Consider the following 27,785-nt stretch of genomic DNA (forward strand, 5'->3'; position numbering starts at 1 on the left):
GCCATGCGAAAATAATTTAAATTCCATGTTTGTGATCAGTTTGGTTTTTTTTTTAAATGGTTGTGTTTGTTTGGTAATACCTCGTAACCCTAATTCGGCGACGGATACGGGTTAGGGGTGCTACATTTGATTGGTATCAGAGCTACGGTTTAGTCGATTCTAGGACTAACGTAGCGTGTATGAGTCTAGCTATACATGCCATATTTTATACTGAGATAGTATGATGACTTCTAATATCTAAAAATGTGTTTTCGTACAGTAATGGATCCCGATCGAGCCATAGCTGATGATGTTGAGAGTATAGCGCCTGCTCCCGCACAAGGGACAGAGCCGGTAGATTCTCGACCGACCTCGAGTAACCAGGAGGGAGAGGCTAAACAAGCCTTCTACCAAATGATGAATGACTGGTTTACTCAATATGTCCGAACTAATCCGGTTGCACAACAACCTCCACCCCCGACTAATCCATCTTCGGTTCCTGTTATACCTCAAGTAAGTGATCCGATGAGATTACTTAAGCCTCTTGTTGATAAAATTCGAAAACACGGGGCCGAAGAGTTCAGAGCCACTGATGATGATGATGTTGAGCGAGCTGAATTCTGGCTCGATAATACTATTCGGGTGTTTGATGAGTTATCGTGCACCCCTGATGAGTGCTTGAAATGTGCCATATCTTTGCTACGGGACACTTCATATCACTGGTGGAATACACTAGTATCGGTGGTTCCGAAAGAGCGAGTGACCTGGGAATTCTTTCAGACTGAGTTCCGTAAGAAATACATCATCCAGAGATTCATTGATCAGAAACGCAAGGAATTTCTTAAATTGAAACAGGGTCGTATAACAGTGACAAAATATGAGCGGAAATTTGTGAGACTCAGTAGATATGCTCGAGAGTGTGTTTCGACTGAACCTATTATGTGTAAAAGATTTGAAGATGGGCTGAATGAAGATATTAAACTGTTAGTTGGCATACTTGAGATAAAAGAGTTCGTAGTACTTGTTGAACGAGCTTGTAAAGCCGAAGGAGCTCGGGAAAGAGAAGAGAAAAGCTGACTATGAAGCTCGAGATTCTCGTAAACGATCATTTAGTAGATCGTTCCAGTCGGCCTCAAAGAAATCCAGAGAAGATCATAGCCGATCTAAAGCTACTGCAGGATTTCTTAAGCATGATCGAGATCGACCCCCAGTGAGTTCACGAGCTACTTCAGTTGCTAGCGTTGGTAGTGTTCGACAAAATAGATCAGAGTGCAAGCATTGTGGGAAATGGCATCCTGGAGATTGCAGATTACATGATCGGTCTTGCTTTAAGTGTGGTTCAAAGGATCATTTCATTCGAGATTGTCCGATGGTAGCTGAGCAAAACACTGTGCAGAATACCAGATCGAGTAATGTGTCAGTACGAGGTAGACCGCCAAGACATTTGGGTAATGTAAGTGGTAGTCAGAGAGGGACAAAGGACACAACAGTTCGATCTGAGGCTCGTGCACCTGCCAGAGCATATGCCATCCGTGCTCGAGAGGAGGCTTCTTCTCCAGATGTTATTACTGGTACTTTCACTTTTTATGATACTAATGTTATTGCGTTGATTGATCCTGGTTCGACTCATTCTTATGTGTGTGAAACCTTAGTATTCAGTAAGACTCTACCTGTTGAGTCTACTGAGTTTGTAATTAAAGTATCAAACCCCCTGGATCGGTGTGTTTTGGTCGACAAAGTGTGTAAGAATTGTCCCTTGATGATTCGAGATTTGTGCTTCCCAACTGATTTGATGTTGTTACCATTTGACGAGTTCAATATAATTCTGGGTATGGACTGGTTGACTTTACACGATGCTGTGGTTAACTGTAAAAGAAAGACTATCGATTTAAGGTGTCTGAATGATGATATTATTCGGATTGAATCTAATGATCTGAATGGTTTACCAGCAATAATATACTCGATGTCGGCTCAAAAGTATGTGAGAAAAGGTTGTGAAGCTTATCTTGCATTTGTTCTTGATAATAAAGTGACCGAAAAGAAGATTGAAACCGTGCCAGTAGTGTGTGAGTATTCAGACGTGTTTCCCGAAGAATTGCCGGGTTTGCCACCTATCCGAGAGATAGAATTTGGAATTGAGCTAGTACCGGGGACGACTCTAATTTCAATAGCTCCGTACCGTATGGCACCGACTGAATTAAAAGAGTTGAAGACACAGTTGCAAGAATTGACAGATAGAGGTTTCGCACGACCGAGTTTTTCTCCCTGGGGTGCACCAATTCTATTTGTGAAAAAGAAAGACGGAACGATGAGAATGTGTATTGATTACCGGTAGCTCAATAAGGTGACTATAAAGAATAAATATCCGTTGCCACGTATTGATGATTTGTTTGATCAACTAAAAGGGGCTTCAGTGTTTTCGAAGATAGATTTGAGATCGGGTTACTATCAGTTGCGAGTTGAAAACTCTGATGTGCCAAAAACAGCTTTCCGAACGAGATATAGACATTACGAGTTTCTGGTTATGCCTTTCGGACTTACTAATGCACCTGCTGTTTTCATGGATTTGATGAATCGGATCTTTAGACAGTATTTGGATCGGTTTGTGGTAGTATTTATAGATGACATTTTGATCTACTCTCGTGACGAAAATGAGCATGCCGAACATCTGAGACTTGTGTTACAAACTTTGCGAGATAAACAGTTGTATGCAAAGTTTTGTAAATGTGAGTTCTAGTTACGTGAAGTTAGTTTTCTGGGCCATGTTGTATCAGCGTCGGGTATTCGGGTTGATCCGAGCAAAATTTCAGCTATACTTGATTGGAAACCTCCGAAAAATGTCTTAAAAGTTCGAAGCTTTCTGGGGCTCGCTGGTTATTATAGACGGTTTTTGAAAGGGTTCTCTATGATTGCGACCCCGATGACAAAGTTACTACAAAAAGACGTTAAGTTTGAGTGGTCAGAAAAGTGTCAGAAAAGTTTTGATCAGTTGAAAGTTCTTTTGACCGAAGCTCCAGTCTTAGTTCAGCCAAAATCGGGTAAAGAGTTTGTTATTTATAGTGATGCATCCTTAAATGGTTTGGGCTGTGTTTTGATGCAGGAAGGCAAAGTTATAGCCTATGCCTCGAGACAGTTAAAGCCGCATGAGAAAAATTATCCGACTCACGATCTGGAGTTGGCCGCTATTGTATTTGCGTTGAAAATATGGCGCCACTATCTGTTTGGCGAAAAATGTCATGTTTATTCAGATCACAAAAGCCTGAAGTATTTGATGACTCAAAAAGATTTGATTTGAGATAGCGCCGATGGTTAGAATTGCTAAAAGATTACGAGCTTGTGATTGACTATCATCCGGGAAAGGCTAATGTTGTTGCTGATGCCCTAAGTCGAAAATCATTGTTTGCTTTGCGTGCAATGAACGCGCATATGCCTATGTCTAATGATGGAGCAATAGTAGCTGAGTTGAAAGCAAAACCGTTATTTGTTCAACAGATTTGTGAAGCTCAGAAAGTCGATAATGATTTAATTGCAAAACGAGCTCAGTGTGACTTAAATGTTGATTCGGAGTTTTTAGTTGATGCTGAGGATTGTTTGAGATTCAGAAATCGATTATGTGTTCCGAAAAATTCAGAGTTAATTCAGATGATTTTGAATGAAGCTCATAATAGTCGATTTTCTGTTCATCCGGGTAGCACGAAAATGTATAACGATCTGAAACAGCACTATTGGTGGCATGGTATGAGACGAGACATTTCTGACTTTGTTTCGAAATGTTTAATATGTCAGCAAGTAAAAGCCGAGCATCAGGTACCATTTAGGTTGCTTCAGCCGATCATGATACCTGAATAGAAATAGGACAGAGTTACGATGGATTTTGTATCCGGTTTACCGTTGACACCAAGCAAGAAAGATGCAATTTGGGTTGTTGATAGATTGACAAAATCGGCTCACTTTGTTCCGGTTCATATTGATTATTCACTTGATAAACTTGTTGAATTGTACATTTCTCAGATTGTGAGATTGCACGGAGTACCTATTTCTATTATTCGGACAGAGACCTGAGATTTACATCGCGGTTTTGGAAGAAATTACAAGATGCTTTAGGTAAAAAACTACATTTTAGCACAGCTTTTCATCCACAAACAGATGGTCAATCCGAGCGAATCATTCAGATACTTGAGGATATGTTGAGATGTTGTATTCTCGAGTTTGAAGGTACATGGGAACGATACTTACCTTTGATTGAATTTGCATATAATAATAACTTTCAATCTAGTATTAAAATGGCACCTTACGAGGCTTTGTACGGTCGTAAATGTCATACACCATTGTATTGGACTGAGCTTAGTGAAAATAAGATACACGGGGTTGATTTGATTAAAGAAACTGAGCAGAAAGTGAAAGTGATTTGGGATAGTCTAAAAATAGCATCGGATCGTCAGAAATCGTATGCGGACTTGAATAGAAAAGATATAGAGTTTCAGATTGGAGATAAAGTTTTTTTGAAAGTATCACCGTGGAAGAAAATACTCAGATTCGGTCGTAAAGGCAAATTGAGTCCAAGATTCATTGGACCGTATGAGATTATAGAGCGTGTTGACCGGTTGCTTATAGATTGATGTTACCGCCTGAGTTAGAAAAGATTCATAATGTATTCCATGTTTTGATGCTCCGTAGATACCGATCTGATCCTTCACATGTGATTAGTCCGACAGAGATTGAAATTAACTCTGATATGACATATGAAGAAGAACCGATTAGCATTCTGGCTCGTGAGATCAAAGAATTACAAAATAAGAAAATTTCATTAGTTAAAGTATTATGGCATAAACACGGAGTTGAAGAAGCAACTTGGGAGTCAGAAGATATGATGAAAGAGCGTTATCCAAACCTATACACCGGTAAGATTTTCGGGGACGAAAATCTCTAAAAGGGGGAGAGTTGTAACAGTTCGATTTCGACTCTAATTGGACATAGTGGTTTCGGGACCACAAGTCCGTGTAAAAAAATATATATTAATATTATTTTGTGTTTATTTTGTGTACATTTGATTGTGTGAAATTTTCGTGTTTTAATTTCGTCGTTTAAGCTTCCGATTTAATAAAACGGCTTAATCGCGTAAAATAAAAATTTAGGGGTTAAATATAAAAGCACCTAATTGTTGTTGTCTTTTTAAATGGGAGGATTTATCATGCAATAAGACCATAAAGTAGATAGTGGGTGGCATATGACATAATTGACCTTAATATATATGTTATATATATTTATTATAATAAGGTTAATTTAGTCAATTGTTAAATTAAACATTATAATTAAAAATAAATGATGAAAATATGAATGTTTTCATCTTTTCTTAGCCGAATGTTAAGCATGAAGAACCCAACTATGGTTTCTTAAGTTTCAGCACTTTCATAGCAAAATTAAGGTATGCTTTGGTTTCGGTTTTTGATAATTTTTACATTTTTGAGATCGTTGCTTTGAATACTTCAAAACCCATGTCTTAATCTTGTGAGTTGTTGATGATTTTGAAATGTGCCATTGATGAATGCTTGAAAATTGTGATAGTTGATGATGAAAAATGAAAGAAATGTGATAGATTAACATGTTTTGTTTTTGAATTTTTAGTGAATTTGAGCAATTAGAGCTAAATTGTGAAAATGAATTTTTTTTGGGATTAAAATGTGAAATAAATGAAATGTGTGGATTTTTATGAAGATAAGGAATATTCGGCCCTAGCTTAGTGTGGGCAAATTTTGTGTATTTTGTGTTTTGTGCAAAAAGGACTAAATTGCAAAAAGTGCAAAATGTTAGGGGCAAAATGGTAATTTTTCCCATTTATGTACTTTTGGACTTAATTGAATGTTTTGATGAATAAAAAGGTTAAATTTGATTATGTTTAGATCAAGAAACGAAGAAAAAGGATTTGGATCGGGGGAAAACGAAAGTAATTGAATAGTCGATCGTGTCCGCTAATATCCGAGGTAAGTTGACTAGCTATTTAATGTTAATAATTCAATATAAATATATATTTGTGTGTATGAATATCTACTGTATTTTATGTTAAGGTATAAAAAAATAATATACTTTGATTAATTAAGTTGATATATGGATGGCTTATATGTGTACACTTATATTCGGCTATATGAATATAAGTCTAATTAAGCTTTGGGGATTAAATGTAGTTAAGAATGGTGCATAGATGGATATAATTATATATAGTATAGCTATATGTTTGAAACTTCATTTGGAAATATTTGATGATATGAGGGTTATAATTGCAAGAACAATTTTCGAATATGTATATGTATAATTAAGTATAATCTTTGAATTTGATTAAGGGTATATATTGTATATACTTTAATAATTTTGAATGAATGCCTCTGTGTGAATTGAAGAATGTACATGTATATTTTTGAATAAGTTCTGAACATATTTCAAGGTTTAAATGTTAAGTATATTTATATATATGGAAATATCGAATAGGTAATAATATACATATATAGTTATTTCGTATAAGTGTAAGTATATGAGTATAAATATAATGTATGAATTGCATATATATATGTGTTAGTTAATGTATATTTGAGTTTTATAAGTTAAAACAAATTGCATAGATTCTATATATATATATTTAGCCGAATATATATGCTGAATTTTGTAAGTTGGATGAAATTTAATGGATTACATATATGTTAGCCGAATGTATGTATTGAATTCGATAAGTTGAAATTAAGCACATGAATTATATGTATGTTAGTTAATGTTTGCTTTGAGTTTTATAAGTTGAAGCTTATAATATAAAAGAAAATATATATAATATTCGAATGCAGGTATTGAGTTCTATGAGCTGAATTTAATGATATGAACTATAGAGATGTTATTCAAATGTATGTTTTCTACGAAGATTGGAATAATAATTCCATTCTTGCTGAGATACGATTATTGAAATGATTTATATGAGATATAAAGAATATCTAGATTTTCTTATAAAGAATTTTGTGAAAGACCAATTTCATATCCGTGGTATTCAGGCTCGATGCCTAGCAGATGTAGTGCCGGTGAATTAATTCAGACTTTAAGTCTAGCAGGCTAAGTACCGGTGATCTGAACCAGGTTATGAACCTAGCAGGCTAAGTGCCGGTGATCTGAATCAGGTTATAAACCTAGCAAGCTACGTGCCGGTGATCTGAATCAGGCTATAAGCCTAGCAGGCTAAGTGCCGGTGAATATGTTAAATTAAGTGATTATATGCATGTGATGTATATAAATATATAAATGATTTTGGGTTATATATAATGAATAAGTATATGAATATTTGTTTATATGTATTCGATGAGCTTATAAATGTTTGGATCTATGTGTTTAGTGAATAGGCACATATATTGGTTGATATGAAAATTGTTGAATATACATGTATGCAATCGGCACATGTGGATTAGAAGTATAAATGTGCATTTGATTCATGTAGTTGATAAGTAAAAATATAAGCTTTTGACATATGTATTTGAAAGATCATAGATATGCATTCATGAAATGCAAATGATAAGTATATTTGGAATTTGTATATGCAATTAATGATTATGTATGTAACTTGATTATAAGCATATAATGATTATACATATGTTCGTTTATATGTATTTTAGATATGCTATAAACTTACTAAGCTATAAAAGCTTACTTTGATTGTTTTTGTCCATTTGTTTTATAGATTTTGGAGACGCGTTACGAGCTCGGGGATCATCAGCATAGTCTATCACACTATCGACTTCTTTTGGTATTTTGTTAAAAATTTGAACTCGATCTTTTGACATGTATAGGTTTGAGTATGTTTTTGGTTAGTTTTGGATCGTAAAATATAAATAGCCATGCGAAAATGATTTAAATTCCATGTTTGTGATCAGTTTGGTTTTAAAAAAAATGGTTGTGTTTGTTTGGTAATGCCTCGTAACCCTAATTCGGCGACGGATACGGGTTAGGGGTGCTACATTTACAGTTTCTGTGGTGACGTTGTCTTTGTTATTTGCTTTTCTTATGCCCTTGAATTTGAATTTTGGACACCCATGTATTATTTTCAATGTCATTGAATAGTCATTTCAACACTTTGCTTTTTCATATCTTTACTTTTTAAGAATATATAGGTTCTTTGATGTCTAACATACCTTAATCATAATTCCCCTTAATGCACTAAAAGGAATATGCACTACTTTGTTAGTAAGCAAGGTACAAGATGTTGTTGAACTTTGGCCTACAATGCAACACGAAACTAACAGCAAACCAGTATGCAAACCAGCATCCAAGCTGAACCAGAGAAGCAACAGCATTTTTTTTTTGTTCATTTGTAACTTGATTTAGTTCCAATGTAATTTATACTCAAAGTTAGTAGGAGTAGTTGTTGATTTATGTTTGATGTTATAGCTGGTATGTCAGCTACATTTTGTATGTAATTCTAGCTAGGCTTTAGTCATGTATTAGTGGGAGCAGTTATACATTAGGTAACTACCATATTTCATTGTAACATAAATGCTTCTCAAGTCAATGAAAAAGATCTGATTTTTGGAGATCAAATTCAGTTTTCTTCTTGTTCAAACTTCTTTGCATTCGTTTTTCTTTTTCTCCTTAGTTTTCTGCTAAAAAACCCAACACATGTAATCCGAACTACTTATGTATATGGCATATTGCTTATTCAAGTAATGAAGTTAAACTTTACATCATCCGGGTTACTTGCGTCTGTTTTCTTCCTCTGCTGTCAAAACCCCAAAAGATATGATTTGCACCTCTTCCCTTTAGCATTGATGACCAGCTCAAGGCTCGACATTGCACGTTTTACATGGTGGCCATAGGCTGTTTTAGTTGCTAGCCAACGGTTGGTTTTATTTTTAAAGTTATTTGGTGCTAGCAATGTCTTGCATTGAGTTACTGATGACAAGCATTTGAAATAACATGCATTAAGACGCACAGACATTGAGAAAAAGGGTATTGTAAATTTTCATCAAAGAGATTTGAAAGAAGAATGAATAGTTCTGTACTTATGTCAAACTTATTTATACATGCTTTTTTTCTCTTCATGTATTTTCCATTATGGATCTATTTGTCAGAATTCATAAATTGGTTAATGGAATTTTCAAAGCTCTGTTTTACAGGACACTCGTCGAAATGCAGTAATAGTTTTTTTGTGCTTTGACAGCACAGGTTAATTTTAAATATTTCACATTTTGAATTGTTTTTCTCCTTTTTATTTTCTAATGTATATTCTAGCTTAATAATTGAGTATTATTATATATTTAATTTGATTTATTTATAAATAAATAAATCATTGCAATATATATTAAAATAGCTTTTCCGGAAAATATTTTCAGAAAATCTGCCAAAGAACAGAAAATATTTTACACAGATTCATCCAAACACCAGAAAAGTAAATCATTTTCCATAAATTATTTTTCGGAAAATATTTTACTGGCAAACAAACGGAGCCTAACTTTAAAAGAGCTATGTTTAAATGCACTAACTTGTGGCTATGGTTGATGATAGGCTTGTGTCTTATGTATTATGCATATGAAATGAAACGATGAGTTAAATTGATGATGTTATTTAAGCTAAAGAAAGTAAATGTAATGGAAAATAATGACATGCAAACGAAAAGAAGAAAACTGAAAGAGATTTAAAGTTTTTTATAAAATCCTACTTTTGTTAAGGATGATAGGTATAAATGATGCTATGGAATTATTCAAATTGTGAGTTGTTGAATATGGTTTCATGAATCGTGTGGTATCGATAAATGATTATTCTTAATATGTATAAATTTCATATTTGAAATGGATAGTTATGATTAAAGTTTATATGATCTTACTAAGCATTCATTGTTTACGTAGTTATTTTTCTTTACTTTTCAGACTATCGAAAGCTTGATTGGGTTGGAAGCTCATTGGAGATTTATCACACTATTCAACGATTATATCGGTAAATTTTGATATCTTGGTTAAGGTTATAATGACATGTATAGGTATTTTGGCTAGTGTTAGCCTATGTGTTTTGGTTGTGGAAATAATCATTTGGTTAGTTTGCATTTTGGCCTTGTGTTAGTAAAATGATATATATTATAAGGTGTATATAAGTAGCCTTGTAATGTTTGATATATGCCTTGTTATGGTTGAATGATGGTAGATAGAAAAGTAGATGAATGTGCATATTAGATATGGCATTTAACTTGTTGTGAATTGGTGTTTTTCCATAATAAACATATATGTATTTTGATGCTAATAATTATGTGGTACAGTTGGTACCAAATGGTATGTTTTGGTAAGTGATTTACATGTTGTGTAATGATGCAAACTTAGTTAGAAGTTAATCAATTATTTTGGCCAAATTGAATACATGGTTATACATGTTTTAATGTTGTCATTTGAGGTGCCTTTGGGCATATTGGTTGGATATTATTGTACCATATGTGTTTGGCTTGATTATGCATGATTTCGGTGCCTTTTGAGAGCTTAGGTATATGTGCAAAAGGGATTATAGGTACATGTTGAAAAAGGTGAGAAAAATGGCTTGTAAAATAGCCTATTTTCGTCCACACGAGCAGAGACACAGGCGTGTGTCTCAGCCATGTGTGACACACGGCCAGGTAACACGACTGTGTGTCCCCTATAGTTTTCAAAGGGTTGCAAGTCAGGTTTTACTCAGCCTAGCACACGGCCTGACACACGGGCGTGTGAGGTTATTTCGAAGGGTACACGGGCGTGTGGTTTGGCCGTGTGACCCAAGTCAGTGAGTTACACGAGTAGGACACAAGCTAGGACACGGTCGTGTGTCCCTATTTTGAATGCCTACATGACCTAAGATACGAGTGTGTCTCTTGGCCATGTGACCCCTGCAGTTTGTAAATTTTCATCTTTTTTCCTGAAATTTCTATATGTTTCTGATTTAGTCCCAATTTGTTTCTAATGTGTTTTTTGGGCCTCGAGTGCTCGTATAAGGGACAATATGTATGCTATTGATTGGTTTTGCTGTGATTGATGATATGAATTAAATGTTTTAAAATTTTTGATAGATCTGAAATTTAAACTCCGGTAATGCTCTGTAACACTATTTTGACGACGGATATGGGTTAGGGGTGTCACAGATAAGATATAAATGGATAGGCATTTTGCTTGTGCTCATTTTGATTAATTGCTATGGTTAATGTATTATTGTCTTGAATCATGAAAATACCATTGAGTGTTGTCACTCAACATACGGTTTGTTTATTTTATGCACATGTATAGGTAATTCTCGAAGCCTTAAGAGGTGAGTTCAGCATCTGGACTGCAACCTTCAACTCCATTAAGTTTGTATAGCTCCTTTTATTTTGTCAAATGGCATGCACCTGAGATTACCCGGTTTCAAGTTGTATATGGTCCTTTTTGAGTAATAATGTAATGAATAAATGAAAGTGATAAAGGTTCATATATGGAAATGGTGTTGATGGTTTGGAAATTGTATATTGATCATGTTTTAATTATGATGGATGTTCAATTAGGGCCTTAAAGCTAGTTATAGTTGTCATATGCTAGTTGGAAATGGATGAACATTGAAAACATAGTGGTTCGTCAAGAAAGTCGCAACGCTACCCCTTGGATGTTGTGACACCAGCCTTCCTCGTCGCAACGTCGACTTTATAATGTTTTAAAAACTTTACAATTTGGTCCTTAGGTTGGGAAGCTTGCTCACTATCTTCAAGGTCACGAAATCGATCTATGGAAACCGCAACACCCATTTGAGATGTTTTGGAAACTTTGCAGTTTAGTCCTTGTTCGACCCTGGGATAGTATTGAGCTTTCGTAAGCTTGTATATGACTAAAAAAATGATTATATAACGCATTCAACACGTGTAATTATAAAATTATAAAGATCAAACTTGTGTATAATTAATCGTAGTTACTCCGAAAATGGATGTAACATCTTGTAGCTCGGACCTAGTGACCAGGTTAAGTATGATGTGTTACAGTTGTGGTTCCAAGTACTAGAATGTTTTAATTGTTTAAAATCTTTTCATGAAAGTAAAAAGAAAAATTAACTTGATTTGTGTATTATAATAATTTTATTTATAATTTATTCATATTGGTATTGTAGGGGTGGATGCTGGATATCCAAATATATTAGGATTTTTAGCTCTTTTTTGTGGGGAAATGTATCACACATGTGATTTCATAAGTAGGCATCAACCAAGAGGGAAAAGAATTATTTAATGAGGCATTCTTCTTTTGGAAATATGATTGAACGAAATATTGGAGTTTTAAAAGTATATTTTCTATATTAAGAGATATGTCTAATTATCCTTTTAGAAAATAACTTTATATATAAAAAAATATGTTGTATTGTGCATAATGTCATTAGGTTAGAAGCCGAAAAGGATGAATTGTTTGAAGTGAGTGAAAGAGGAAATGTGTAGGAATTTGATGACACAAAAGTAACTTTTTCTAATTCAGACAATGAGTATATTACATTTGATATGTCATGAATAACTTATATGACTTAGATTAGAGAAGAGATTACCATGTCATTATGGATTAATTTTTGACATAATTGAGAACTCAATAATTATATTACTTAGAAAATGATTATAGTTGTTTCTAGTTAATAGGAGAGGAGCTGGAAAAATTATTTGTAGGGTAGAATTAAATTGCAGCTAAAATGTAATTTTATCATTTTAATAATTTATATTTTTTAATTTTTAAATGATTAAATCGAAATTTTATTATTTCAAGGAGGTCAAAGTATAATTTTACCATGTACTAACTTAAAAATTCATAAACCCAAATTGTGGCCTTTTGACCAGGTGTTGATTTACCTTAAGAATAATATGAGTTCAAATTATCATTGTACGAGAAAAAAAAACCTTCAAAGGAAATATGATTTCCCATTTTCAGAGGGTTGAGCCGTTACCAACTCCCTTAACCCTGTTATTCATTGTGTTTGGGAGTTAAAAGTACTTTTTTTATTGCAGAAGCAATGGAAAATACCTAGCTTATGGGGTCAAAATTGTAGTGGACAAATGCTTTTTCACCCAAAGGCAAAAATTGAGATTTAGATGTTTTTAACTTTTGCGTTTGAAAGCGAAAATTATCAAAATATTCTTATTTATATTAACTATTTAAAAGTATATAAAAATTAGTTAATTTATATTTTATGTATCATTATATTAAATTATTTAAACATTTTATGTATCATTAATTTTACAAATAATTTATATTAATTACTTGAAAAATATTTAAAATTTATATTTTATATATCATTATATTAAATTATTTAAATATCGTATAATTTAACTAATTTTTAACTTTCCACTATTGTCACGGGCCACAGTTCAAAGCCCGTGACCATCGCACCAAATGCATCCAATGGAGGTCTATTGCTTAGATGGGGATCATTTGGCCCACGAGAACTGGCCCGATTCAAAGAGCTATTAGAGAAGCTTGTCAGATTGAAGCTTGGTTGGCCCGATAATGAAGAGATGGCAACTTAGGCTGATATGGTAACTAATCTTAGAAGATAAAGGGAATCATATCTTGTAAAGATTAGATTAGATTTGATATGGCATATCTTGTAAATCCCTAAAATAAAGGGATATGGTTAATCTCGTCCGTCGATGTAAATGTATCTTGATCGTCGGTTTTGAGGGAGCTCAACTATAAATAGAGAGCCTCCCCCTCAGTTGTACTCACTCCATTCATTATTTCATTATTCTTTGTGAATAAGAGAATAGAGAGCATTTACTCAAATACTTTGCGAGTGTTCTTTCTGTTGTTCTTTGTTGTCCTTCTTTTGGTATAAATCGCTTTCGCTCTTCAATTTGGTGCCTTGGAGGAGTTCTTAAGGAATCCTCACTTGAGTTAAGGCTGACTTAGGCGAGTTTGGACGAACGGATCGCCTAAGGTCGCACGGATTGCAAGAGAAAACTCTAGTCCCGTGACACTATCATGTCCAAAAAGAACATTTGAACCTTTAACCACAATTTTTGGTAGCAAAAGAGAACATTAAAAATGAACAAACCACCTTTTTCACAATACTTTTCTACCATATTTTTCAAAAACAATTTTTCTAAAAAGTAATTCTAGAAAGCACTTTTGAACTGCAAACAACAATGGAAAACTAGCCCTTAGCGTGACCTTTGCCAATTAAACATGTTTAGTTTTTATTACTAGTTTTTAAAGTACCTTTGCCAATGGAAAACTGCATGTGGTTTCAATTATAGTAATAATGATGGTTAATTTTTTTTAAAAAAAATTTTGACTCTATTTTCAAAACAAAGCTACAAAGTGCTTTCCACACATACAAAACAAATAACATATAAATACAAAAAATAATGATTTGAAGAGTGTTTGTTTCACATAGTATAAACAACATACAATGTAACTATAAAAAAAAATCATCATATTAGATTACCTTGCCATTAATTAAAATAATCTTCAATTTTTCTTCAGTGACATTGTAGTTTGAATCTGATTTAATATTGTCTTTTCTATTTATATATATATATATAATTCTAATTTATTAATGCTAATCATCTCTAACTTTTTTATTGATAATTTTTCTTAGATGCTACTTAATGAAATATAATTATGGGATGATATTTATAATGGTAAACATAAATTTTAATTGGTATATAACTTTAATATCAATTAAATAATAATTAAGATATTTAAAATTTTAATTGGTGTATAACTACATGCTACTTGAAGTTCAACGCTCTCTTTAATCAAGAGAGAGAGAAAAACATCCATTTCATTTGGATTCTCAGACCTTACAACCACTTTTATTTTACTTCAACTTTTTTAACTAAAAATTCTAACTTATAATTATTTTTATATGTGAATTTATTAATATGATTCTTGTTATTTCAAAAATTTTTTTAAAGTCATGATTCGATACATATTATTATATTATAGATTAATAATTTTTTTATTGGATCAGTTTCATCAATTTAATTGCATTTTATTATTACTAGGAAAATAAATAAAAATTTGTACAAGTTATACTTTATTTAATATTATTTCTTCAAAATAGATAGCAATGCCAAATCCCTTTTAACATTGAAATACCATTTAACATGTTTATAAATTAGATTGAATCGCTTGAATGACGTGGCGAGATATCAATGACCAAGTGTAGAATAGTACAATAAGCTCACCGCAGAGGAACCTACTATTGAAGTTTTAATGGTGGATTTCATTTAACACCCTCGAGATTTCAACAAAGAGACAGAGAGAAGAGAGCTTTTTCAATTCCGGAAGCTTTTTGTTATCACCACTAAATCAACGATACAAAGAGCTCAGCTTTCAGCTTTCCTACTCTCCTATGGCTCTCAATCTTCGCCAGAAACAAACAGGTAATTTCTCTCTTTAGATCTCTCCCTTTCCCCTCCAATTACCATTTAATTTCCCTTTGTAGATTTTGATATCGATGCAATTGGAACAAACTCCCTTTTCTAGTTTTGACCCTTTTAAGATTATGTTAAATTTGATCTATTATTCTTTGAAACGAAATCCTTAAAATCTAGATCAGACCCACCATTGTTTCGTTAAAGTTTATAACTTTGGATCTAGTTTTGCTTTACGGGGTTGTTGAATTTGATCTGTCATTTTCGAGCCTTGATCTTATTGGGTGTTTTCCCTCTGTTTATTTTTTCAGAATGTATAATTCGAATGTTTAATCTGAACCAGCCTGTGAATCCCTCTGGAACTGCTAATGAAGAGGTTTACAAGATCTTGATTTATGACAAATTTTGTCAAAATATACTGTCCCCCTTGATCCATGTTAAGGATCTACGAAAACATGGTGTTACCCTGTACTTTCTTATTGACAAGGATCGAAAGCCTGTTCACGATGTGCCTGCTGTGTATTTTGTTCAGCCTAATAATCCCAATATCCAAAGAATAGTAGCTGATGCATCCCGTTCTCTATACGATAGTTTCCATCTGAATTTTTCTTCGTCTATACCAAGGCCGCTTTTGGAGGATCTTGCTTCCGGGACTTTGAATTCGGATTCAATCCATAGGATCTCAAAGGTTCATGATCAGTATTTGGAGTTTGTGACATTGGAGGATAATTTGTTCTCTTTATCCCAGAAGTCTACTTATGTGCAATTGAATGATCCATCCGCTGGGGACAAAGAGATCGAGGATATTATAGAGAGGGTTGTTAATGGATTATTTTGTGTTTTAGCTACACTTGCAGCCGTGCCCATAATAAGATGCCCGCGTGGTGGACCAGCTGAGATGGTTGCTTCAGCATTGGATCAGAAGTTGAGGGATCATTTATTGTCAAAGAACAATTTGTTTTCTGAAGGCGGGGGTTTTGTAAGCTCATTTCAGCGTCCAATTTTGTGCATCTTTGATAGGAATTTCGAGTTATCAGCCGGGATACAACATGATTTTAGGTACCGTCCGCTAGTACATGATATTCTTGGATTGAAGCTTAATAGGTTGAGTGTGCCAGGGGAGAAAGGTGGAATGAAATCGTTTGAATTGGATAGCTCCGACCCGTTTTGGATGGCAAATGGATCGTTGGAATTCCCTGAAGTTGCTGTTGAGATTGAGACCCAGTTGAACAAATATAAGAAGGATGTTGATGAGGTGAATAAAAGGACTGGTGGTACTGCAGGAGCTGAGTTTGATGGGACAGACTTGATTGGGAACACAAAGCACTTAATGAATGCAGTGAACTCCCTGCCTGAGCTGACAGAGCGGAAGCAGGTCATTGATAAACACACAAACATTGCAACAGTGCTTTTGGGTGAAATAAAGGAGAGGTCTCTTGACGCCTACGTAAAGAAGGAGAATGACATGATGGTGAGGGGTGGGATTGATCGAAATGAGTTGATGAGTGTACTTAAGGGAAAAGGTACCAAGATTGATAAGCTGCGTTTTGCCATAATGTATATTATCTCTTCAGAAACCATTAATCCGTCAGAAGCAGAAGCAGTCGAAGCAGCACTGAGAGAATCTGAGGTTGATACAAGTGCATTTCAGTATGTGAAGAAGATCAAGTCATTGAATGTTTCACTGGCATCAGCAAATTCCGCTAGTAGAAGTAACATTGTTGATTGGGCTGAGAAGCTCTATGGTCAGTCAATCAGTGCTGTCACTGCAGGTATGAAGAACCTATTGTCTGGTGATAGGCAGCTAGCATTGACAAGGACTGTGGAAGCTTTGATGGAGGGGAAGCCAAACCCTGAAATCGATTCTTACCTTGTGTTTGATCCTCGTGCCCCAAAGTCGAGCCCTGGCACAAGTAGCAGTCATCTGAAAGGACCCTTTAAAGAAGCTATTGTCTTCATGATCGGAGGTGGAAATTACGTTGAGTACGGGAGCTTGCAAGACCTTGCCCAACATCAGCAGCCAGCCAAACAAGTCATATATGGAACAACAGAAATTTTAACTGGAATGGAATTTGTTGAGCAACTCTCACTGTTGGGGCAGAAGATGGGATTGGGCAGTTCTTCTGCTGCTGCTTCAGCAACCCATTAAACTGCTTTTCGAATACTTTGCAGAGCCTGCTATTCGCCAGTCAAGTGCATGGAGTCATCATGATCCGAATGGGAGATACCATATATATGACCAAGTAAAAATACAGATGTGAGCTGGTTACATGAGCCCGTAAGCACTTAGTTGGGCCTTGCAGTCTTTTCTCTTGATATTAAATCCCCATGCTGGTTTTAATCGAGACTCGAAACCTTTGACTATTTAGTACGGTGTCCAAAAATTTTGACAATGGATAGGAAGCATTTCTATTTCCTAATAGGTTTCTGCAGTTGGGGTTGTCATCAATGTCAAGACCCTCTTCTCTCTTTTTTTTCTTCCTCCTCTTTCCCCTTCTTAGTTGTACTAAAAAGTTTGACATGGATTTCATTCTACTCCTTAATTTCATCTGATATATGAATGCTATTCAGATTCATTTGTGGTTTGTTGGAAAATTGTCAGAAATGACTTGTCCTTGTGCCTATATATGCCTTTGCTGTTTGTTGGTGTATATAAACATGCTACTAACCGGAGATGATAAAAACAACTAGAAAACACTTCATGTATTAGCCGGAAAGACGATGCCCTGAGTTTTAAGAGGAACTTTTTTTTGTTGTTGTATTTTTTGTATTAGTTTATTTGTGATTGTTTTTTCCAACATTCAAAGATTGAAACCTGCATTTGTTCTTTCCGACAATCAAAGGTTCAAACATGCATTTTTTTTGTTGAGGTTCGTAATTATTTCTTTCAATAATATTTGGAGTTTGTGACCATTATCAATAATGTTATTTTCAAAATTTATATTTATATGTTTCCTTTGAGAATACAATATGCTTTATTATAAATAGGTTAGGTTTGTGTTTGAGAGTAAAATATATTTTACCGTAAAACACTTTGGTAGATCAGAGTTGAACTAACATTGGAATCTGAATCTCCTAATATTTACTTTAATTTGCTAAGTTTGACAAATTAACAGCACTTTTGGTTCGCTGTATTGGAATAGAGGCGTAATGGAATAGAGGTATAATAACAAATCAATTGTTTGGTTGAATGTAATGGAATAGAGGCGTAATAGTATTCTTGTGTTTGGTTGAATGGAATAAAGGTGTAATAGCATAATGGAAAAAACTAAAATGACTAGAATACCCTTAACATAAATTTGTTTGGGTAAATGATTATTGTTACTGTTATTTAAATTTTAATAAGATTATTAATATCAATAATAAATAATTTAATCATATTTAAACATAATTTTTATTAAATATATTATAATTAAAATATATAATTTAATAAAATTCTTAATAATCAATATTCTTATATAAATTTACTCAAATCATAATATACGATACTATAAAATATAATTTAACATAATTATTATTAAATATATTATAATTAAAATATATAATTTAATAAAATTCTTAATAATCAATATTCTTATATGAATTTACTCAAATCATAATATAGGATACTATAAAATATAATTTAACATAATTATTATTAAATATATTATAATTAAAATATATAATTTAATAAATTCTTAATAATTAATATTCTTATATGAATTTACTCAAATCATAATATATGATACTATAAAAGATAATTTAACATAATTATTATTAAATATATTATAATTAAAATATATAATTTAATAAAATTATTAATAATTAATATTCTTATATGAATTTACTCAAATCATAATATATGATACTATAAAAGATAATTTAACATAATTATTATTAAATATATTATAATTAAAATATATGATTTAATAAAATTCTTAATAATTAATATTCTTATATGAATTTACTCAAAAATTGTTAGCACCTGCGGGATAAGAAAAATCAATTCAGTGAAACTCTCAACAGTCCATACAAGACCAAGCAAGTCAATTCACATACACAAACACAAAAACGAGATATATGGTATTTGGTAATAAAAAAAAAACAAGGCTTAAAACATCAGGTCAAGTCTAACAAATGTTACGATTAAAATCATGGTTGCACTTCAAGAGAAACAATTTTAGATATATCAATACAGTGCCACCATTTCACCACTGGATATAGACCCACTCGAGAAAGTGTAAAAGAAAATTATGTTATGTTGTTAAAATTTCACAACACTAAAGTCCATGATTTACATGACATCAAAATCAACTAGGAGGAAAACCTAAAACTGCAAGATCTCAAATCAATGGTTGAGCCAGCAATATGCAAAACTTTTTCATCAGGCCTCTGATATTCCAGTGGATGAAGGATGAAACCTAAGTTTTGAACCCCTTTCTGGACAAGGTAACCGATAGTATTCACATAGTATCTGCAATGATCCATGATTGTTTGCCTGGAAATTGGAGGGAACCACAATTTCTAAGATATCAGGGGGCAAAACAAAGTGTGGCATACCATAAGGGTAAGGTTAAAAGCTTAAATTAACTTGAAGCGTTGCCCGTTCAAACCTTAGCCCATTCAAGTATATCAAGGTGATCACTGGAATCTTCCTGGCCAGAAATAGAAGCCTCTTCTGTTTCTGTATCATCAACATCACTCCTCAAATTCCTGTCGTCACAAGGGGAACCTTGAAAACTGAAGACACATAAATACCATAATAAATCAGATAATGAGGACCAAGTCACCTAACTCATTTGCAAAGTTGCAGATGTAGAAAACAACAGATAGCATGAATGTGTTACTTTCCGAACTATTAAAAGAATAGCCAAAAGATAAGACTCCTAAATGTAAACGACCCAAAGCATACTTCAGCAAAAACAATATAAAACTTATTCACATATAAACATTCATAGAAATGAACAACCAGTTAAACAAATAGGAGCACTGCAAAAGTTATACCTGCAGGAAGATTCAGAACTTTCATACTGATAATAGCGTAGAAATGGCAAAACAGCATTTGGCAAATGTCTTTCTGCTGCTTGCTTATTTGTTGTGAAATCATCAACATCAGTATCACAATCTTCAGGATTCGCACCACTGGATTCTTTTCCTCTTTTAAACGACTCAGTTTCCAGGTCAACTGGAACAACAGTATCATGATTAACAGCTTTGTTTGAGTCAAAGTCACTCTCAAGCATTTGATGCTCCAAGCCATTCCCATCATCATTACCTCCAAGTTTAGAATCTCCTGAACTTATCTCAGAGGGTTCGGTCATTGTGTTCCGCATGTCCTCCAGAGCTACTTGATCTGTTAACACATCATCTATAGTTGCTTCATTGCTGTAACTCTCCGATAATTCCAAATCCATATCACCAATACTTTTTGTTAACAGTTCCAACCTTTCTTCATCAAAGATGCTGCATGAAAATTTTAAGATGAAAAAGAAGTCATGAAACCAGTGGAACGAACTAAAACCATGTTGCTAGCATCAAACCCTCGAGATTTCATCCAAAAACCTTATCAAGAGAGACTATCTCCATCAAAGCATGAATTTAAAACAATTTTTCGTGTGTTAAAGCAAATAATAAGTTAACAACAACAATAATAAGTTAACAGGTCTGTAAGTGACCCTCTTTATCATTTGTTGTATCTGATGTGTAATAAAACACACCTATTCAGAACACCAAAGTGCAATTCAAAGAATGGAAGCCTCGAAAGGATGCAATAACATCTGCGAGTGGTCATCACATAATGACATTTCAATCGGACATGTAATACAAACAAAATAACTATGTAAAACTAACCTGTAAATGAGCAAATCGAGGCACAGTACGATGAAAAAGAACCTGTAATCAGAAAAGGGGAAACAGAGGGAGCAAATCGGCAGAAAAGAAAATAAACAGAGAGAACAAATCGGCAGAAAAGAAAAGATAAGAAACAGAGGGAGAAAATCGGCAGAGGCTAGAAGGAACAGAAGAGAAACAAAGGGGAAGCCTATGGGAGGGTAAAACAGGGATGCTAAACTGAAGCGGCGCCTAATCTGGGCAAAAGAGACGGATTACAAATCGGTGAATTTCACCGATTAGGTCAGTAATGTATTACAATGGTATTAGCAATACCATGAACCAAACATAGGAATGAGGGGATTAGGTGGGGCCACCGATTGCCAATACACCCAACCAAACATAGTGTAAGATTGCATGAGATGTCAATATTTACTTTAATTTGCTAAGTTTGATAAATTAAGATTACATGAGATGGAGGCCCAATGGTGGGCCAAAACTACACAGCCCAAACTTAATAATAAAACTTGTAAGTTGTAACAGACTGCCTACACTATCTCTCCAACCTTGAAAACGATCGCCAATAACTTACAAATATTATTATCATTCATACACCTTCGAATCATTCCAGAATGTCCGCCTCACGTACATCCCTCTCTCTTCTGAGAACCCTTGTTCCCTACAAAACCCAAACTCGAGCCGTCACCTATATGCCTCGTCCCGGAGACGGATCCCCGAGACCCGTAACCCTAATCCCAGGGGACGGAATCGGTCCATTGGTGACCAACGCGGTGGAACAAGTGATGGAAGCAATGCACGCACCGGTTTACTTCGAGAAGTACCAAGTTCACGGCGACATGAAGCAGATACCGCAGGAAGTCATAGATTCCATAAGGAAGAACAAAGTTTGCCTTAAAGGAGGGTTGAGAACACCCAAGGGGGGTGGAGTTAGCTCGCTGAACCTTCATTTAAGAAGAGAATTGGATTTGTACGCTTCATTGGTGGATTGTTGTAATTTACCAGGATTGCCAACCAGACATGAAAACGTGGATATCGTAGTAATCAGGGAGAACACCGAAGGGGAATACTCGGGTCTCGAACACGAGGTGGTGCCTGGCGTGGTTGAGAGCCTTAAGGTCAATTTAAGTTGTGTTCTTTTATTAAAAAAATCTAAACATTTTCTTAATTGGGTAATTTGTTTTATCTGTTTTTGTGGATCAGGTGATAACCAAGTTTTGTTCAGAGCGGATTGCAAAATATGCATTTGAATATGCTTATTTAAACAATCGAAAAAAGGTTACCGCTGTTCATAAGGCCAACATCATGAAACTGGCTGATGGCCTGTTTTTAGAGTCTTGCCGGGAAGTTGCAGCTAGATATCCAACTATCAAGTATGACGAAATCATCGTTGACAACTGTTGCATGCAACTTGTTTCAAAACCAGAACAATTTGATGTGATGGTATGTGAGTTCTTTAATTTTGATTCTTGTCATAGTCCATCTTGGTAAGTAATGATGTTTATGCATTGTATGCTACTGTATATGTAATTACCCGTTGCTGTATTGAACTTTCTCCTGCAGTATCCATTGAGGGACTCATTGTTTTGTTTTAAGTACCAATATCCAAAATATATGTCTAACACATTATTCTAGAATTATTGAAACACTTAGAATTTGAGTACACCTGTAGTAGTAGTAGTCGTATGGGTAACGTGGTATATATGACACTTGGAAAATCTTTTAAGATATTTAGAGGAAAATGATCCTTTGAAAGGTCTTTCCGAGTGCGAGATTACCTAGCATCATGATGTTTTACCTACATTCTTGTGATATACCCAAGGACTCTTAAAACTAGTTCAACGTAAAAATAATGATAAATTCCAAAATTTCTTGACATGGGATAGTAACATAGGCTTTTTCAGCCACTTTTGCAACTTAGGTGCTTTAACCTTCTGACAAATTTTCACTTTCTGAATTTCTTTTGTGTCATTATTAGATTACTCCTAATCTTTATGGAAATTTAGTGGCAAATACAGCCGCCGGCATTGCTGGAGGTACTGGTGTCATGCCTGGAGGTATCAATAACTTAATATTGTGATCTGGATTCATATTAATATTGTTTACTTAAATTGATATAAGTTATCCTGTGGGAATTTATAGGCAATGTAGGAGCTGAACATGCTGTATTTGAGCAAGGTGCTTCAGCAGGGAATGTGGGAAAAAAAAAGATGGTGGAGCAAAAAACGGCAAATCCATTGGCTTTGCTTCTGTCTTCTGCCATGATGTTGAGGCATCTCCAGTTTCCAGCATTTGCTAATCGACTTGAGGAAGCGGTGAAAAATGTAATCTTAGAGGGAAAGTACAGGACTAAAGACCTTGGTGGAGATAGCACCACACAACAAGTTGTTGATGCTGTCATTGCTAAGATTGAGTGATTACTTGGGGAAGGTAAGGTTGGGTTCTCCCTCAAGTCTTAAATTTTGTTGCTTTTCTCATTTTCTATTTGCTATTCTTAGATTTCCAGCATTATATTCTTTTTTATCCAAAAATCAATTTGTAATGAAAATTGAGTGTTGAATAAGTTTCTTCGATTGTAAAACTTTGGCATTAGGTGAAATAAGAATCTGGTTTTCTACTTGTACACTTGTTTTTTTCATTTCTATTTATATGAAGCCATTTTGAGGGCCTCTTCTAGGGGTGAGGTTTTAGCACATGTATTTTTATAAAAATATATATATAGACAAAATAATATTTTTTATTTATAAAAATAATGAATTTTTAGTACTTTTCACGAGACATCAACTCAATAAAATACTTAAATATTGTAAAGATTTTAAAAAATGTAATATTTTTTGTACTAGTTTAGTGCTTGCATAAAAAATTTTATTTATTTAAATTTGTAGAGAATCATAAGATAATTAATTTGTGATTTGATAAACTAAAAAAATTAAGTGTTAAAAATTTATGTATAAAAATTCCAGTATAAAATTTTATAAATGTTGGATTTTTTTTGTTATGTTAGTAAAAATTATTTATTTATATTTATGTTGTTTAATAATAAAATATCTTCAACTTTAAAAATTGATTAATTCATAATTCTAATTTTATTAACATAATGTTTTATATTATTTGAATAATTTTAATATTAAATATACCAATTTGAATATTTCATTTATTTTAAAAATTAAAAAGTAACTTATTTTAAATGTAGTTTTTTTCCTAAAAACAAAATCAACTTAAATTTCAACATTAAGTTAAAAATAGCTAGTTACCTACTAATTCTATTCAACTTTTTTTTTTATTGAAAATTTAAAATAAGTGAAAATTTATTAGGATTATAAAACATATTTAAAGCATTAAATTTGAAATTTTATTTTCCAATGAAATGAAAATTTTCAATGGTTTGTCTAACTTAATATATTAAAATCCATATCACCATAAAAAAACCCTACATATAAAAAATAAAAATTTCATTAATTACATGTTTATAACAATTAATAAAAAGTTTATTTATTAACAAAATATTATATATATATATACACATTATCAAAAAAAACTATTCTATGTGGCATAGCTTATTATTTGGCATATGTCACAATAATAATCTGTAATGTGTAACTGTTGAATATATTTTAAAAAATAATTTAAGATAAATTCCTTATAAGAATGTATAGCAACAAATTTGGAAAAAGAAAAATTCCATATTTTGCTAATATATCCAACACCCTCATTATATAATAAAAATATTAGACTATATTTGGTAGGAATAAAAAATTTCCTAATTACAATTTGGCTATAAAACTAATGCGGCGCTGAAACAAATTTACTTTCGTAGGGATATAGTTATGCATATAACGCCAACATTTAATCTTTCATTTTTTCCGGCACATTAGCCGCCCACGGTTGTCTGTAACATCTCCTAATATCTTGCCCTACATTATTGTATCTGTCGTCATCCGAGTTGGGGAATCCTAGGAGCAGAAGTCGATAACCACGCCGAATTGTGTACTCTCCGCCCTCCTCAGGGAACCACCAACGATCCTCCAATGCGCGAGAGGCCAAAGGAATAGTCATAATTTTCCGCACTTCCTGGTCAGAAAATAACCCCCGTAATAGCTCCACATTCCATTCACCACTATTAGCACCAATTAGATCAACAACTTTCTCAAACCCACTAAACCGCTCAGACTGAATTTTGCAGGGTATCTCACCCGGGAGCCATGCATCGTCCCAAATAGAGATTGAGGATCCATTTCCCATTTGCCATCCACAACCCATTCGCAACAAACCCTTATCAGCCCAAATGCTACGCCACAGAAAAGAAGGTTGATTTCCTAATCCTGACTCTATAAAATCAGTAGTCGAATAGAATTTTTCCTTGAGTACTCGAGCAACTAACAAATTCGGACAATTCATCAAGCGCCACCTTTGTTTGGCAAGCAATGCAATGTTAAGCTTCGACAGTCACCTAAAGCCCAAACCGCCAACTTCCTTTAAGTCACACAATCCCTCCCAGGAGCACCAATGAATCCCCTTCCTAAAATTAGCCTTACCCCACCAATAACGACGTAACAAGGCCTCCAACTCTTTACAAAAAGAACTCCGAAAAAAAGAAGAAGACATAGGGTAAATGGGAATAGCTTACCTTACCACCTGCAACAGACATCTGTTAAGCCAGCTTCCAATACGCTCCAAAAATCGGTCTTCACGAGATCTGAGGTACTACGCACCCCGAAAATACCTTCCATGGCAGCTCGCATCTCATGGCTTACGTTAGCACTAAAATAGATCAGGGACTTCGCAAAATTAATTTGTTCCATTAAGATGTTAACAACATGACCCGGCCCATCAATCGATGCTTCCCCAAAAATATAAGCTAATTATAAGTTAAATGAATTATAGTAAATACAAACTATAAAATAAATTGACACAAATATAAAAGTATATTTTTAAAAATTAACTTTTAATGTCGAAAATATTAAAATTGTTAAAATATATTTTTAAGTAAAGACACATTTAATAACTTTGATTAAAGTAAATTTATATATTTTTTCAAATATCATTATTTTTTTCAAATCTTTAATTAATTTAAACAAAAACTAAAACTATAAAAATTTTATAATCTTAATACAAAAAATCAACCTTACATAGTAGGAGATCCAAATTAATTGTAAACTAAAACTCTAACTTGTTGATAACACTCTAGAATAACGTATTTTTATGTATTAATTATGTATTTATTCTGAGTATGATCCTGTTAATTTGAGCTATTTATGATCTTTTATCTCATAGGGACTAAATTTGAGGCAAAAGCAAAATTAAGAGCCAAAAACGTGAATTTAGAGATAAAATGAGCTAATGTGCGGCACAAGGAAAAGTTGGTGCCAAAAGTGCAAGATGGAGGACACAAGGGTTGAAATGCAAAAAGAAGATATTTTATTCTATTAAACTCTATTTTAATTATATTAAGGTAATTAATATTGAGATAATTATTAAGGATTATTTTTAAGATTTTATTTTATCTTTATTTATCTTCAATTAAATGTATTTATCTTTTAGGAATTTAAGTAGGATTAGACTATCTCCCCTAGCACTTGTATTTATAATTTTAAAAAATTTAATATAACCATTTGATAGTAATTAAAATTTTAAAATTAATTAAATGGGTATTTCAAAAAAATCTATAAATACTAAAATTTTAAATAAATAAAAGGTTTATTTATTGTAAAATATAAACAAAATTAACATGTTTCTTGAAAAAAAACTAATAAATAAACTGTGTAAAAGTAAATTAAGATGTATTATCATAATAATTTTTAAATAAAAAATAAATTAAGATTTACTTGTTAGATAATCTAAACCTTACATACACATAAGAACAATTACAAGATATTATTTAGAATAAACTATACTAGTATTTAGAGGTGCTCATGGGCCGGGCCGGGCCCATAAAAAATTTTGGCCCAGGTCCTAGGCCCGGGCCCGGCCCAGCCTGAAATACGAGCCTAAGATTTTGCTCAAACCCGGCCCGAGAAAAAATTATAAGCCCGGGCCCGGCCCGGCCCGGCCCATTTTTATTTTAAAAATTTAAAAAAATAAAAAAAGTATTTTAAAAATATTTTAAAATTAAAAAAATTAAAAAAAGTATTTTAAAATTAAAAAAAATTAAAAAGTATGTAAAAAATATTTTAAAATTAAAAAAATAAATATATTTATTATATTGGGCAGGGTCGGGCCTGGGCCAAAAAAGTGGTGCTCGAGGCCTGGCCCGTTTTCTAAACGGGCCTCATTTTTTTATCCAAACTCATATTTCGAGCCTATATTTTTACCCAAACCATCCCATATTTTGGGCCGGGCCGGCCCGCCCGGCCCATGAGCACCTCTACTAGTATTCACCCAACTATTAGCGTATTTCTATTTTGGTAATCTAAATTTTTTTTAAAAAAATCTATTTTAGTTACTAACATTGTCATCATTTCATATTTTGGTTATCCCTCCATTAAAATATTAATAGAATGCATAAGTCTCTTTTTTGTTGACATAATAATAAATTTAGATCAAATATTTACAAATTCTATCAATTTGGTCTAAATTTTGAAAAATTCAATAAATTTTGTCTTGATTCTTAAAATTCACTAATAAC

General features: G+C 33.3%; 3 protein-coding genes across 6 annotated transcripts; 2 read left to right on the plus strand and 1 right to left on the minus strand.

Moving 5' to 3' along the window:
• Positions 1-15,026: 15,026 nt before the first annotated feature.
• LOC107945099 (SEC1 family transport protein SLY1) lies at positions 15,027-17,910 on the plus strand. Its single transcript, XM_016878949.2, has 2 exons — positions 15,027-15,343; positions 15,646-17,910. Exons 1-2 carry the CDS (start codon positions 15,313-15,315, stop codon positions 17,481-17,483), a joined length of 1,869 nt encoding a protein of 622 aa, XP_016734438.2. The 5' UTR covers positions 15,027-15,312; the 3' UTR covers positions 17,484-17,910.
• A 1,527-nt stretch (positions 17,911-19,437) lies between these two features.
• Positions 19,438-21,546, minus strand: LOC107945100 (uncharacterized). Of its 3 annotated transcripts, XM_016878950.2 has the most exons (5): positions 21,206-21,525; positions 21,031-21,090; positions 20,318-20,776; positions 19,927-20,053; positions 19,438-19,811 (listed from the first exon to the last, which is right to left on the minus strand). In XM_016878950.2, the coding sequence occupies exons 3-5, from the start codon at positions 20,725-20,727 to the stop codon at positions 19,698-19,700; spliced, it is 651 nt and encodes a 216-aa protein (XP_016734439.2). In that variant the 5' UTR covers positions 20,728-20,776; positions 21,031-21,090; positions 21,206-21,525; the 3' UTR covers positions 19,438-19,697. The 3 variants fall into 3 exon arrangements, with proteins under 3 accessions (XP_016734439.2, XP_016734441.1, XP_040964237.1); XM_016878952.2 differs by lacking the exon at positions 21,031-21,090 and having other exon boundaries at positions 21,164-21,546; XM_041108303.1 differs by lacking the exon at positions 21,031-21,090.
• Positions 21,547-21,698: 152 nt separating this feature from the next.
• On the plus strand, positions 21,699-23,777 carry LOC107945101 (isocitrate dehydrogenase [NAD] regulatory subunit 1, mitochondrial). 2 transcript variants are annotated; one of them, XM_016878954.2, is made up of 4 exons: positions 21,699-22,248; positions 22,364-22,603; positions 23,139-23,217; positions 23,303-23,777. In XM_016878954.2, exons 1-4 carry the CDS (start codon positions 21,775-21,777, stop codon positions 23,575-23,577), a joined length of 1,068 nt encoding a protein of 355 aa, XP_016734443.1. In that variant the 5' UTR covers positions 21,699-21,774; the 3' UTR covers positions 23,578-23,777. The 2 variants fall into 2 exon arrangements, with proteins under 2 accessions (XP_016734443.1, XP_016734442.1); XM_016878953.2 differs by having other exon boundaries at positions 21,702-22,278.
• The last annotated feature ends 4,008 nt before the right edge of the window (positions 23,778-27,785 follow it).

This window comes from Gossypium hirsutum, chromosome D12 (genome assembly GCF_007990345.1).
Source record: "Gossypium hirsutum isolate 1008001.06 chromosome D12, Gossypium_hirsutum_v2.1, whole genome shotgun sequence".
Classification (NCBI taxonomy): domain Eukaryota; kingdom Viridiplantae; phylum Streptophyta; class Magnoliopsida; order Malvales; family Malvaceae; genus Gossypium; species Gossypium hirsutum.